At 50.4% G+C, this 13295-nt stretch overlaps 1 protein-coding gene across 4 annotated transcripts in view; it reads right to left on the bottom strand.

Moving 5' to 3' along the window:
- The window catches only part of CCDC175 (coiled-coil domain containing 175), a 148383-nt gene extending 136779 nt beyond the window's left edge, over positions 1–11604 (bottom strand). For 3 of the 4 annotated variants that reach the window (XR_012727806.1, XM_075331171.1, XM_075331170.1), the window contains exons 1-3: positions 11479–11604; positions 7967–8052; positions 4961–5072 (exon numbers count right to left, since the gene is read on the bottom strand). Coding sequence is in view for 2 of the 4 variants with exons in the window: in XM_075331171.1 (XP_075187286.1) it covers positions 4961–5072; positions 7967–8052; positions 11479–11548 (268 nt within the window). In the remaining 2 variants the exon portion in view is untranslated. The remainder of the gene's footprint in view (positions 1–4960; positions 5073–7966; positions 8053–11478) is intronic. The other variant, XR_012727807.1, reaches the window with a different exon arrangement.
- Between the last annotated feature and the right edge of the window lie 1691 nt (positions 11605–13295).

Here is a 13295-nt window from a genome sequence, read left to right as displayed (position 1 = left end):
CCAGTTTACCTCGCCTAAGAGAGCAAAGAGTGTGTTCTTTAACCACTCCAGATTTCAGGCCACTGTGACCAAGCCTAGGGCCTGTCCTGACAAACGCTTCCCAAAGCGTGGTTCTGATGACCGTTTTCCCTTTCCACCTGAGGTGGTCAAGGAGTGGGCTCATTCCCCAAAGGTAGACCCCCCGGTGTCTAGACTCTCAGCCCGGACCGTTGTATCAGTGGCTGATGGCACCTCACTTAAGGATTCCACTGACCGCCAGGTTGACCTTCTGGCCAAATCTGTATATGAGGCGGCGGGGGCCTCGTTCTCCCCATCTTTTGCAGCAGTGTGGGCTCTCAAAGCCATCTCTGCTTCTCTAGAGGAGATGCATTCCCTCACCAGGGACTCTATGCCCGAAATGGTTGCCTTAACTTCTCAGGCTTCAGCCTTTTCATCCTATGCCATGTCTGCCATGCTGGAGGCTTCTCACCGCACTGCGGTGGCTTCGGCTAATTCCCTCGCTATCCGCAGGATCTTGTGGCTTCGAGAGTGGAAGGCAGACCCTTCTTCAAAGAAGTACCTCGCTGGGCTCCCATTTGCTGGGTCCAGGCTGTTCGGTGAACAACTGGATGAAATTATTAAGGAAGCCACTGGCGGGAAGAGTACTTCCTTGCCACAAACTAAAACCAGGAAACCTGTCCAGGGTAGGAACCAGTCGAGGTTTCGTTCCTTTCGTTCCTCTAACTGGTCGTCCTCTAAGCCCTCGGCCTCGTCCACTGACTCAGCCAAGGACCAAAAACCCAACTGGCGCACGAAGCCGCGTCCTCAGAAGACCGCAGGAGCTGCTGCCACTAAGGCAGCCTCCTCGTGACTATCTGGCCGCGCCAGCAACGTCCTTGGTCGGTGGCAGGCTCTCCCACTTTGGCGACGTGTGGTTTCAACACGTCTCCGATCAGTGTGTGCGGGATATCATCTCCCACGGCTACAGGATAGAATTCTCTTCCAGCCCGCCAAACAGATTTTTTCTGTCAACTCCCCCCTGCTCCAAGGCCGCCGCCTTCTCTCAGGCCGTGGCATCCTTGCAGGCCAACGGAGTAATTGTACCGGTTCCCGCCCGGGAACGGTTCAGAGGTTTCTACTCAAATCTCTTCCTAGTCCCCAAAAAGGACGGTTCCTTCCGGCCCATCCTGGATCTCAAGCTTCTCAACAAGAATGTTCAGGTGCGGCATTTTCGCATGGAGTCTCTGCGATCAGTCATTGCCTCAATGACCCAAGGAGATTTCCTAGCATCCATCGACATCAGAGATGCCTACCTGCATGTGCCAATTGCAGTTTCACACCAGCGTTGGCTACGTTTTGCAATCGGAGAGGAACATTTCCAATTCGTGGCCCTCCCCTTCGGGTTAGCCACGGCCCCTCGGGTATTCACCAAGGTCATGGCAGCAGTGGTTGCGGTTCTGCACCTCCAAGGGTTGGCAGTGATTCCTTACCTGGACGACCTTCTAGTCAAGGCTTCATCCAGTGCAGACTGTCAGCGGAGTGTCTCGCTCACTCTCGCCACTCTAACCCAATTCGGGTGGCTTGCCAATCTGCCCAAGTCCACTCTGACTCCTACCCAAAAGCTCACGTACCCAGGGATGCAATTCGAGACTCTGCCGGCACTTGTGAAACTGCCCTTAGTCAAACAGCAGTCCCTCCATCTGGCGGTGTGCTCTTTGCAGAGGCCCCGCCGTCATTCCATCAGGCACCTAATGCAGGTGCTGGGTCAGATGGTGGCGTCAATGGAAGCGGTTCCCTTTGCCCAGTTCCATCTGCGTCCTCTGCAGCTGGACATTCTCCGCTGTTGGGACAAGCGGACTTCCTCCTTGCACAGGTTGGTGGCTCTGTCGCCACAGACCAGGGGCTCCCTTCAGTGGTGGCTTCGGCCCCTCTCTCTGTCTCAGGGACGCTCCTTCCTGGCCCCGTCCTGGGTGATCCTCACCACGGATGCCAGTCTATCTGGCTGGGGAGCAGTACATCTCCACCACAGAGCGCAGGGCATTTGGACTCCGTCCGAATCAGCCCTCTCGATCAATGTGCTGGAAATCAGAGCTGTGCTTCTAGCTCTCTTAGCCTTTCACCACCTGTTGGCGGGCAAGCACATTCGAGTCCAGTCAGACAACGCGACAGCGGTTGCCTACATCAATCACCAGGGCGGGACACGCAGCCGCCTGGCAATGTTGGAGGTTCAACGTATCCTTCAGTGGATGGAGGACTCCAAGTCCACCATATCCGCAGTCCACATCCCAGGCGTGGAAAACTGGGAGGCAGATTATCTCAGCCGTCAAACCGTGGACAGCGGCGAGTGGGCTCTGCATCCAGCAGTGTTTCAATCAATCTGCCGCAAGTGGGGCACTCTGGAAGTGGATCTAATGGCATCCCGGCACAACAACAAGGTTCCGGTTTACGTGGCTCGCTCCCACGATCCTCAGGCCTTTGCAGCGGACGCGCTGGTTCAAGATTGGTCCCAGTTTCGTCTGTCTTACGTGTTTCCCCCTCTAGCTCTCTTGCCCAGAGTCCTGCGCAAGATCAGATTGGAGGGCCGTCGGGTCATCCTCATTGCTCCAGACTGGCCCAGGCGAGCTTGGTACCCAGATCTGCTCCATCTGTCCGTAGAGGTGCCGTGGCATCTCCCGGACCGTCCAGACCTTCTCTCACAAGGTCCGTTTTTCCGCCAGAATTCTGCGGCTCTCAGATTGACGGCGTGGCTCTTGAGTCCTGGATCTTGATGACTTCTGGTATCCCTCCTGAAGTCATCTCCACTATGACTCGGGCTCGGAAGTCTTCCTCGGCCAAAATATACCACAGGACCTGGAAAATTTTCCTGTCCTGGTGTCGCTCTTCCGGCCATGCTCCTTGGCCTTTTTCCTTGCCGACCCTCCTGTCTTTTCTACAGTCCGGTCTGCAGCTAGGACTATCCCTCAATTCCCTCAAGGGACAGGTCTCGGCTCTGTCAGTTTTGTTCCAGTGGCGTATCGCCCAGCTGGCTCAGGTGCGCACCTTCATGCAGGGCGCATCTCACATCATTCCGCCTTACCAGCGGCCCTTGGATCCCTGGGACCTTAATCTGGTCCTCACGGCTTTGCAGAAACCCCCCTTTGAGCCTCTGAGGGAGGTTTCTTTGTCTCGTCTTTGACAGAAATTGGTCTTTCTAGTGGCCATAACTTCCCTCAGGAGAGTCTCTGATTTGGCTGCGCTCTCTTCGGAGTCACCTTTTTTGGTTTTTCATCAAGACAAGGTGGTTCTTCGTCCGACTCCGGACTTTCTCCCTAAAGTGGTTTCTCCTTTCCACCTTAACCAGGACATTTCCCTGCCTTCCTTTTGTCCGGCTCCTGTTCATCGCTTTGAAAAAGCGTTGCATACTCTGGATCTGGTGCGGGCGCTCCGGATCTATGTGTCTCGCACCGCTATTTTTAGGCGGTGCACCTCTCTTTTTGTGCTGACCATAGGTCGGCGTAAGGGCCTCTCGGCTTCTAGGCCGATCCTAGCTCGTTGGATTAGGTCGGCCATTTCCGATGCCTACCAGTGTACTCAAGTGCCTCCCCCACCGGGGATCAAGGCACACTCGACCAGAGCTGTCGGTGCCTCTTGGGCTTTCAGGCACCAGGCTACGGCTCAGCAGGTCTGTCAGGCTGCCACTTGGACTAGTCTGCATACTTTTTCGAAGCACTACCAAGTGCATGCTCATGCTTCGGCAGATGCGAGCTTGGGCAGACGCATCCTTCAGGCGGCTGTTGCCCATTTGTGAAGTTAGGTTTCGCCTACTTCTCAGTTTTCTGTTTATTCCCACCCATGGACTGCTTTGAGACGTCCCATGGTCTGGGTCTCCCATAGGAACGATAAAGAAAAGAGAATTTTGTTTACTTACCGTAAATTCTTTTTCTTATAGTTCTGTAATGGGAGACCCCAGCACCCTCCCTGTTGCCTGTTGGCAGTTTCTTGTTCCGCGTGTTTTCACCGGCTGTTGTTGTAGACAGAGGTTCCGGTTGTTCCGGTTTTTGCTCTCTCTCTACTTGTGGGTGGCTGTTCTCCTTCAGCTTTTGCACTAAACTGGCTATATTTGGTTATCCAGGGGGTGTATATGCTCAGAGGGAGGAGCTACACTTTTTAGTGTAGTACTTTGTGTGTCCTCCGGAGGCAGAAGCTATACACCCATGGTCTGGGTCTCCCATTACGGAACTATAAGAAAAAGAATTTACGGTAAGTAAACAAAATTCTCTTTTTTTTGTATGGGGAAAAAAAAAATAAAATATTGGTCTTTTTCATATGGGGGAAATAAATAAATAAATAAATCTTGGTCTTTTTTGTATGGGGGGAATAAAAAAAAAAAAAAAACTAAATTGGGCTTTTTTTGTACGAGGAAAAAAATAAATAGATATTGGTCTTTTTTGTATGGGGAAATAAATAAATAAATAAATAAATAAATATTAGTCTTTTTTGTATGCAGGGAATAAATTAAAAATCGGTCTTTTTTGGTATGGAAAAAAAAAAATTGGATGTCTGAATGAGCCCTTATAGTGCTATACATTTATCACAGTGGTTCATGCCAATTGATAAATCGGTCCTGTTCTCACACTGTCTGGTCCAAGTTTACACCAACTATTAATTGGAATACTTTAGTTGCAGAAATGCGCACCACAATTCTGGAGCATTTTTGTCCGCATTGTACACTATGGTCAGTCACTCCTCTTCGTCAAGGTCACGCCATTTAGTAAGAAAAGTTATAAAATACTCCTGTTGCATTTAGCTTGATAATTGAGCCCCAATATGTGATGGAAAAAGAAGAAATAGAAAGTATATGGTACTGTATGTAAAGACCAGACAAGTGTCTTCCACCTGCATCTCCTCCCCCGCCCCCAGAAAAAAAACACTACTCACTACATAGAACAATACAAAGCGCTGCACATACATGCTCCCACCACTCCTCCCCTGCACGACGCACCTTCTATCTCTCTTGTGATGATTCTGGGCAGATGGATCGTTTTGTAGCGTAATTTGCTGTTTTCTATAGTCTCCACTTCCAGAAGCTCCCGGGTGTGCCTTCTTATGTCTTCCTAATTGGTGGAGAAAATACAATTAGTCCCATATGACACATAAGAAAAAAGCTGGTTTGTGAATCTGAGGATTCGATTGTGATACATTAAAAGCACCGATCTCCTATCCAAAGCAAAAGTTCCGAATATTCCTTCCTTCTTCCAATTTGGACCAACACAACCTAGCTTTTTTGACCTAACATAATACAAACATTATACATTGTTAGGCCCATTTCACACGTCAGTGAAAAACACAGCCGTTCTTCACTGACGTGTTAAACACGCACATGTCCCTCCGTGTGCCGTGATTCACGATTGATTGCTTTCAGTGAGAGAAACAAAATTAAAATTTTGTAGTTCTGATTCACGGCACACGTGGGTTGTCTAAATGCAGTCCGGGCTCCGTTCTCCGTGGTCCGTGATTGCACTTAGAGATTAACTCACCTGTTCCTGCTCCCGCTCTCCATGGTGCTGAACGCTCCCGCGGTGCAGCATCCGGCCGGCGCTGACCCCCGCAGCAGCTGCTTCCGGGTCGGCTGTGTTGTGCATTCATGAATATGCGCAACAATAATGAGCCGGCTCAGAAGCAGCAGGCAGAACAGGCTGCAGAGAGTGCGGCTGAAGCCGGGTGAGTAAAAATGATTTTTATTATATATGCACGTTTTTTTCTGGCACGTGTTTCACGGATCACACCACTGCGTGGTCTGTGAGACATCAGTGATGCCAGAAAAAAATGGACATGTCTCCGTGCGGCAATCACGGACACGCGGGTACGCTGCATGGAGACACATTCAGTGAAAAATCACTGATGTGTGAGCAGACCCATTCATTATAATGGGTCTGCGTATGTCAGTGATTCTGGTACGTATAAAAAAAAAAAAAAAAAAAAAAAAAAAAGCACAAACGTACCAGAATCACTGACGTGTGAAAGAGGCCTTAGGTAGACCTTGTAGACCAGATATGGCTGGTGTACTTATATTGAAAATCATTGTCAGGACATCAGTATAATTCTGATATAAAGATGAGCACTTTCAGAGTCCTAAGCATATTTAGCCTCGAACCAAACATCCTGACTGAGAGCTGCAACTTGTACAAAGCAGTGTGATATCTTAGCAGCAGCAGGAAGGAGGGACACTGTGTAGCCGTCATTCAAACTAGGTCGGCCGAGCTTCAGTAACAGCAACGAGGAGGGTTACTGGGGAGCGGTCAGTCAGGCTGGAGGATAGATATTCAGAAACAGGAGGGAGGTGGGATACTGAGAAACTTTCCATCAGGCTATTTGGGCAGCGATTTAGCCACAGCAAAAGAAGGGGCACTGAGGAGCTGTCAATCATTGAAGATGGGTGAACACTTGACAGCATCAGCAGAGAGGAGGGACACTGAGGAGCTGTCAATCATTGAAGATGGGTGAACACTTGACAGCATCAGCAGAGAGGAGGGACACTGAGGAGCTGTCAATCATTCTAGGTGGGTGAAGCCTCAAATGTCGCAGCGGAGAGGAGGGACACTAAGGAGATGCCAATCTTTGTAGATGGGTAAAGCCTCAAAAGCAGAAGTGGAGAGGTTTGATAAGATCTCACATAGAACTTGTCTATTAGAAGGGCCTTCATGTTTTATATAGTTCAAACTGATATGACATAAACTGGTAAAAGGGCTTTCTGTGTTTCCTATTTTTTATTCCTTGTTATGTTTATGACTCGTCCGCACCAGGGCCTGGGGTTACTCGTTACCGGGCCGCGGTTCCATTTCTGGGACGCTGCGGTGGTGGCAAGGCCCGGTTCCATGACCCCGGCGGTGTCCATTAAAAGGGACGCAATAGTTTGTGACGCCATCTGTGGTACTCGGCCAGAGATAGCCGACGCTGCGGGATGGAGCCTCTGGGGCAGATGGTGTCGCAGCTTGGTTGGTATAGCTCTCCACAGGTAGAGCTGATCCCCAGGGCGGATGGGGGTAGTAGTAGTTATTGATGGCGGGGGTGCAGGTCGGAGGCGCAGGCGAATAACGGAGCAACACAGGGATGCAGTCTCAAGGTGTTTACTCACTGTAGCAGGTTCCAAGGTAACAACTAGTCAGTGACCGCCTTTGGAGTGCTGGGTTCCACTGTGATGGGCTCCAGTTAATCCCGGGTAGTTCGGAGGTCAAGACCGGTGCACCTTTCCTATGTTCCTTCCCTAGTCATCTTCCTGCGCTGACTTCTCTCCCACCTGTCCCCCCGCGCCTATGCACACAGTGCCCTGAGCCGGTCCACGGACCCTGTCGGGTGGTTTGAAGCTCTGTCCCTTGGCCCTATGTGGTCACCTTCCTGCGGATTCGTGTGCGGGTTTGGCTTCAGTACTAGATGTGCCCTTAGCCTCTGGTTTTACTAGCAGAGTACATTGGTTCTTCGCCTCTAGTCTAGGTACCAGTCCCCGTTCTGTAGCCAAGTTCCTCCACTCCAATATGTTGTATGTGGAATGAGGCCACAGGAGTATGGCGCACTTTCCCGTGGACTCTAGGACCCCTTCTGTCTTGTGCCTGGGTCGAGCTGCACCAGCTCCAGGCCACAGATCTTCACTGCTCCTTCCAACTGCCTGGCACTACAGTGTCCCCAACTCACTAGACTCCGCCCACAGGCTCTGTCTGATTAGGGGGAGGGAGGTACCATCACCAGTGGTGGCTATACGAAGCATTAATGAAACCAAACCTCAACCCTGACCCGGTGGGAAGCTGCTATTTGAGGTGATGTGTGTGTTTTGTGTGCATACCGGTGGATGACCTCTTCTGTACTCAGGATGGAGAACCACACCTTTGGCTGAGGTGCAGTATCTCTGTGGTGACTGAAGCCTCAGGGGCGCCACATTTACATGGAGCATGCCTGTGGGATAGAATGAAACATTGAGTTCCCCTTTAAGGTTTATGTGCAGCTCCATTCTTACCAATTCCTTCACAGCTTCTGCCACTGCCATCAATTGTTGTGAAACGTCGTCATCCAACGCTGGATCTTTGCCTTTAACCCATTTCTCTAGATAAAATAAGAAGTTGGGGTAAGTTTGGGGTATACTGCGCACAACAGGTGAAGGCAGATTAGAGGGCACAGGGCAGAGTACTGGCAGCCCACTGGATATTCACTCAATCCTTCATCCTGTTATGTCCCAGGGCCGGACTTTGCCTCAGACTCACTAGAGATTCTGCACAATCTCCTCCATGTGAACACGTCCTAAACACATTTATATTGTTCTGTGCAATTAGATGGCAGTAATGTAATTGTACCGCCCCCGTACCAGCAGCCGGGCTGCTGCTCGGATCCGGATCCACGGTGGATCGAGGAGTCTCCGGACCCGGGGGTGGCGCGGCCACTCGATTAAAAAAGGAGGGGGGATATGTACAGGTTTTTTTTTTAGAAAGTTTGTGACGCCACCCACGGTGCGTCGTAATGTAAGGGACCACCGCTGCTGTTGGGGGGAGCCCGGTGACGATGGTGGGCAGCCTGATGTTTAACCCCTTCGTGGGTAGGGGGTTTGTGTCCCGGGGGCCCGTCGGATGGTTGGTGAATGGGTGCCGCTGGGGTAGGAACAGGATTTTTTTTCAATGTACTCACTCAGTCCTGGAATAACTACACCGACAACTTGTAAACCAGAATTCTGAGCACCGCTGCAGCTTGTAGGGCGCACACTTGGATCCGTGCCCTTGGTGTTGCTGTTAGCCTGTGGCCCTGTCCTTGGCACCTTCTTCTCTGTTGGACCCGCGGGTATAAAACTCTTCGGGTCCCGCTCATCCGTGAGCTTGCTCTCAGGGTTCACGAGTAGGATTTCTTTGAACTGTAGTGGGAAAGTCCTATCCCATCGGTGCACTAGTAGCCTGATTTTAGAGCGGGTTGGGGATGACACTTAAAGTCTTCACCCCCGTCGGGTAAATTAACAGAACGCGTGAAGCTACTTTCCGGCCTGGGGTCCACATACCCCATCGTGCCCTGGACCCTGCCCAGTGATAGCTCAAGGCCGCCGGCTGCCCTCTTCGGCAGTCCGTGCCCCTTGACACTGTCCCCTGCAACCGGGTTCCAGCTCTTACCAGGCCCAGACCAACGTCTGCCGCCTAGTACACAGGAGCCCTGCTCCGTGACCTCTCCCTCTCAGAGAGTCCCTTCACCTCCTCTGCTCAACTCCACTGTCTGAACTCAACTCAACTGTAACTGTCCTCACTTTCCCCTCACCAACCCCCCATGTAGGCAGCCCTATTCTCTTCAGGCCCCCCAATGGTGTGTCTGATAGGTCAAAGTGGGAAGTGTTCCTAGGATTTTGATTGGCTAAGCTGTTAGCAACACCAAAGGACCAGGACCCGTAACCAAGGAGGGTGGATACTGTGCAGAAGGGCAGATTGCACAATACCCTGTGACGACCTGATAGGCCAGGGCGTCACATAATGATAGAAGCAGGGCAGGATATGTTGTGCAGGCTGTGGTGGGCATCATTGTGGCGTGTGGTGATACAGCAGGGCAGGATATGTCCGGCAGGCTGTGGTAGGCTCAGTTATGGTGGTGTAGTTATAGAGCAGGGCAGGATTTATTGGGTAGGCTGTGGTGGGCACTGTTATGGCGGTGTCGTGATACAGAAGGGCATGATATGTCGGGCAGGCTGTGGTTGGCACTTTTCTGGCGATGGCATATGGCGGTGGTATTGTTATGGCGGTGTGGTGATACAGAAGGGCAGGATATATTGAGCAGGCTGTGGTGGGCACTGATATGGCGGTGTAGGGATAGAGCCGGGCAGGATATGTCGGGCTGGCTGTGTTGGGCACGGTTATGACGGTGGGTGGGGCGATACAGCAGGGCAGGATATATCAGGCAGGCTGTGGTGGGCATTGCAGTGGCATATGGCGGTGGTACTGTTATGGCGGTGTGGTGATACAGAAGGGCAGGATATATTGGGCACTGTTATGGAGGTGTGGTGATACAGAAGGGTAGGATATGTTGGGTAGGCTGTGGTGGGCACTGTTATGGAGGTATGGTGATACAGCAGGGCAAGATATGTTGGGTAGGCTGTGGTGGGCACTGTTATGGCGATGGCATATGGCGGTGGTACTGTTATGGCGGTGTGGTGTTACAGGAGGGCAGGATATGTCGGATAGACTGGTGGGCACTGATATAGCGGTGGCATATGGCAGTGGTACTGTTATGGCAGTGCGGTGATACAGCAGGGCAGGATATGTCAGGCAGGCTGTGGTGGGCACGGTTATTGCGGTGGTATATGGCGGTGGTACTGTTATGGCGATGTGGTGATACAGACGGGCAGGATATATTGAGCAGGCTGTGGTGGGCACTGATATGGCGGTGTAGGGATAGAGCCGGGCAGGATATGTTGGGCTGGCTGTGTTGGGCACTGTTATGACGGTGGGTGGGGCGATCCAGCAGGGCAGGATATATCAGGCAGGCTGTGGTGGGCATTGCAGTGGCATATGGCAGTGGTACTGTTATGGGAGTGTGGTGATACAGACGGGCAGGATATATCAGGCAGGCTGTGGTGGGCGCGGTTATTGCAGTGGCACATGGCGGTGGTACTGTTATGGCGGTGTGGTGATACAGAAGGGCAGGATATGTCAGACAGGCTGTGGTGGGCGCGGTTATTGCAGTGGCATATGGCGGTGGTACTGTTATGACGGTGTGGTGATACAGAAGGGCAGGATATATCAGGCAGGCTGTGGTGGGCACGGTTATTACAGTGGCATATGGCGGTGGTACTGTTATGGCGGTGTGGTGATACAGAAGGGCAGGATATATTGGGCACTGTTATGGCGGTGTGGTGATACAGAAGGGCAGGATATGTCAGACAGGCTGTGGTGGGCACTGTTATGGCGGTGTGGTGATACAGAAGGGCAGGATATGTTGGGTAGGCTGTGGTGGGCACTGTTATGGCGGTGTGGTGATACAGAAGGGCAGGATATGTCAGACAGGCTGTGGTGGGCACTGTTATGGCGGTGTGGTGATACAGAAGGGCAGGATATGTTGGGTAGGCTGTGGTGGGCACTGTTATGGCGGTGTGGTGATACAGAAGGGCAGGATATGTCAGACAGGCTGTGGTGGGCACTGTTATGGCGGTGTGGTGATACAGAAGGGCAGGATATGTTGGGTAGGCTGTGGTGGGCACGGTTATGGAGGTGTGGTGATACAGAAGGGCAGGATATGTTGGTCAGGCTGTGGTGGGCACTGTTCTGACCATGTGATGATACAGCAGGACAATATGTCGGGCACTGACTCCCCTCGTCAGACACAGCAGTCAGTGCACACTGCGCACAGCAGTCAGTGCACACTGCGCACAGCAGTCAGTGCACACTGCGCACAGCAGTCATCTCCCCCATCATACACACGAGCGCCGCGCACTATGACCGCAGCACCTCACGGAGTAAATCACTGCATGTCCCTCCGCGGCAGACGGCTTCCCTTACCGACACCTACCTACTTCCATGAAATGCTCCAGAACCACAGTCGCCGCCTTGCAGTCCGGCACGGACAGACTCGAAGCCATCCTAGTACGTCCTCTGTGTGTTTTCTCTCCAAAAATCAGGGACTAATTGCTTTAACCAGTCAGGGTCACTATGGAAACCAGACGCCTCTATTAGCGTACACCCCTTCCATAGACAGTGGAACAATCTAACTGAGCGAATTTAAATAAAAGTGGGTGATACCAATGTTGTTAAAGGGGGGAAAGAACTTCTTCCCTAGCTGCTTATAGTTTGCAGTTCATTAGTTACAAATCAGTTGCAATCTTAACCCTAACCTCTCCAGGGTTTTTATAATATTTCTCAACAAACAAATTAAATTACGTTTAATTTATGCATTTTTTAATTAATTATTTTATATTTTTAACTCCTTCAGCACACGTTTTTCGTTTTTTCCTCCTTCAATGAGCCATATCTCTTTTTATTTTTCCTTCAGTATAGCCATATGAGGGCTTGTGTTTTGCGGGACGAGTTGTGCTTTTGAATGACACCGTTCATTCTGCAACACAGTGTACTGGAAAATGGGAAAACAATTCCAAGTGCGGTGAAATTGTAAAAAAGTGCAATTGCGCGATTGTTTTTTTGGGTTTTCTATTTATCGTGTTCACTATATGGTAATACTGATGTGTCGATGTGATGCCTGAGGTCAGTGCGAGTTTGCAGATACCAAACGTGTACTTTTATCTAAGGGGTTAAATTTCTTTTTAGAAATTTGTCCCCCCCCCCAAAAAATGGCTCTTTTGTCGTCATTTTCCAAGATCCGTAGCGTTCTCATTTTTCGGGATCTAGGGCTCAGTGACAGCTTTTATTTGCGACCTGAGCTGGCATAATTAATTTTACCATTTTCGCATAGATGTGATGTTTTCTCCAAAACGTTTTTTATTGATTTTTCAAATTTGTAAAAACATGACAAGTATCATTGCAAAAGAAGAACATTCGTCTGACAAAATGTGACATAGAGGTGGGTGATACCCCAATTTGGAGTTCCATGTTGTTGTTCGATTTAAGATAGTATACAGTAACATTAAACCAAAACATAGGTAATGAAATATAATATAACATATGCAATACAATTCGTTAAATCTCTGTGTCGTCCCTGAATGATTTCAATTTTGCTAGCGTGTCTTGGTATTCCCAACCGTCTCGTCTCCCCCTCCCGCCAGAGCCCCCTCCTAGGTGATTCTCAGTTTACCCAGGCTGTCCTGGATATCGCTCAGGATATACCACTCCGAGTGAACAAAAGGTGCCATCAGGTTAATTATTTCTCCCTGTGTGAATTGGCTTTCAATAAAATGTCTCCATCTCACAAAAAACTTGGCTGTCAACCCATCTTTATCCCTCTCCGCTTCTAGTTTTTCCCACCTCAGAAGGTTGTGTAGTTCGCCCACAACCTCCTTTATGGATGGGCCCTCCCTTTGAATCCAGTGTTTTAAGATGCAACGCTTAGCTATCAAGGCTATGTCATGCATTATTGCGTATTTCCTCTTTTCCTGCGTGCTCGGTCCTCCTCCTACTCCTCCCTCAAAGGAGTGGAAAATCCACACCATTAAGTCTAGTTTGCTGAAAATTCCCCATGTTGACTGGGCAAATAGTCTGACTTGGTTCCAGAACCTAGCGATTGTCTCACATTCCCATAGCCCATGCAGCATATCCGTTTTCTCTTTTTGACACTTAGGACACCACCTATCCCTACCTGGTATGTTGAAACCTATAATGGCCCTATGTAGAATTCTGAATTGAGTGTCTCTCCATCTCTCATTGTGATACAAGTAA

This window comes from Anomaloglossus baeobatrachus, chromosome 12, assembly GCF_048569485.1.
Source record: "Anomaloglossus baeobatrachus isolate aAnoBae1 chromosome 12, aAnoBae1.hap1, whole genome shotgun sequence".
In the NCBI taxonomy this organism is placed as follows: domain Eukaryota; kingdom Metazoa; phylum Chordata; class Amphibia; order Anura; family Aromobatidae; genus Anomaloglossus; species Anomaloglossus baeobatrachus.
This window is presented reverse-complemented; position numbering and strand designations above follow the sequence as displayed.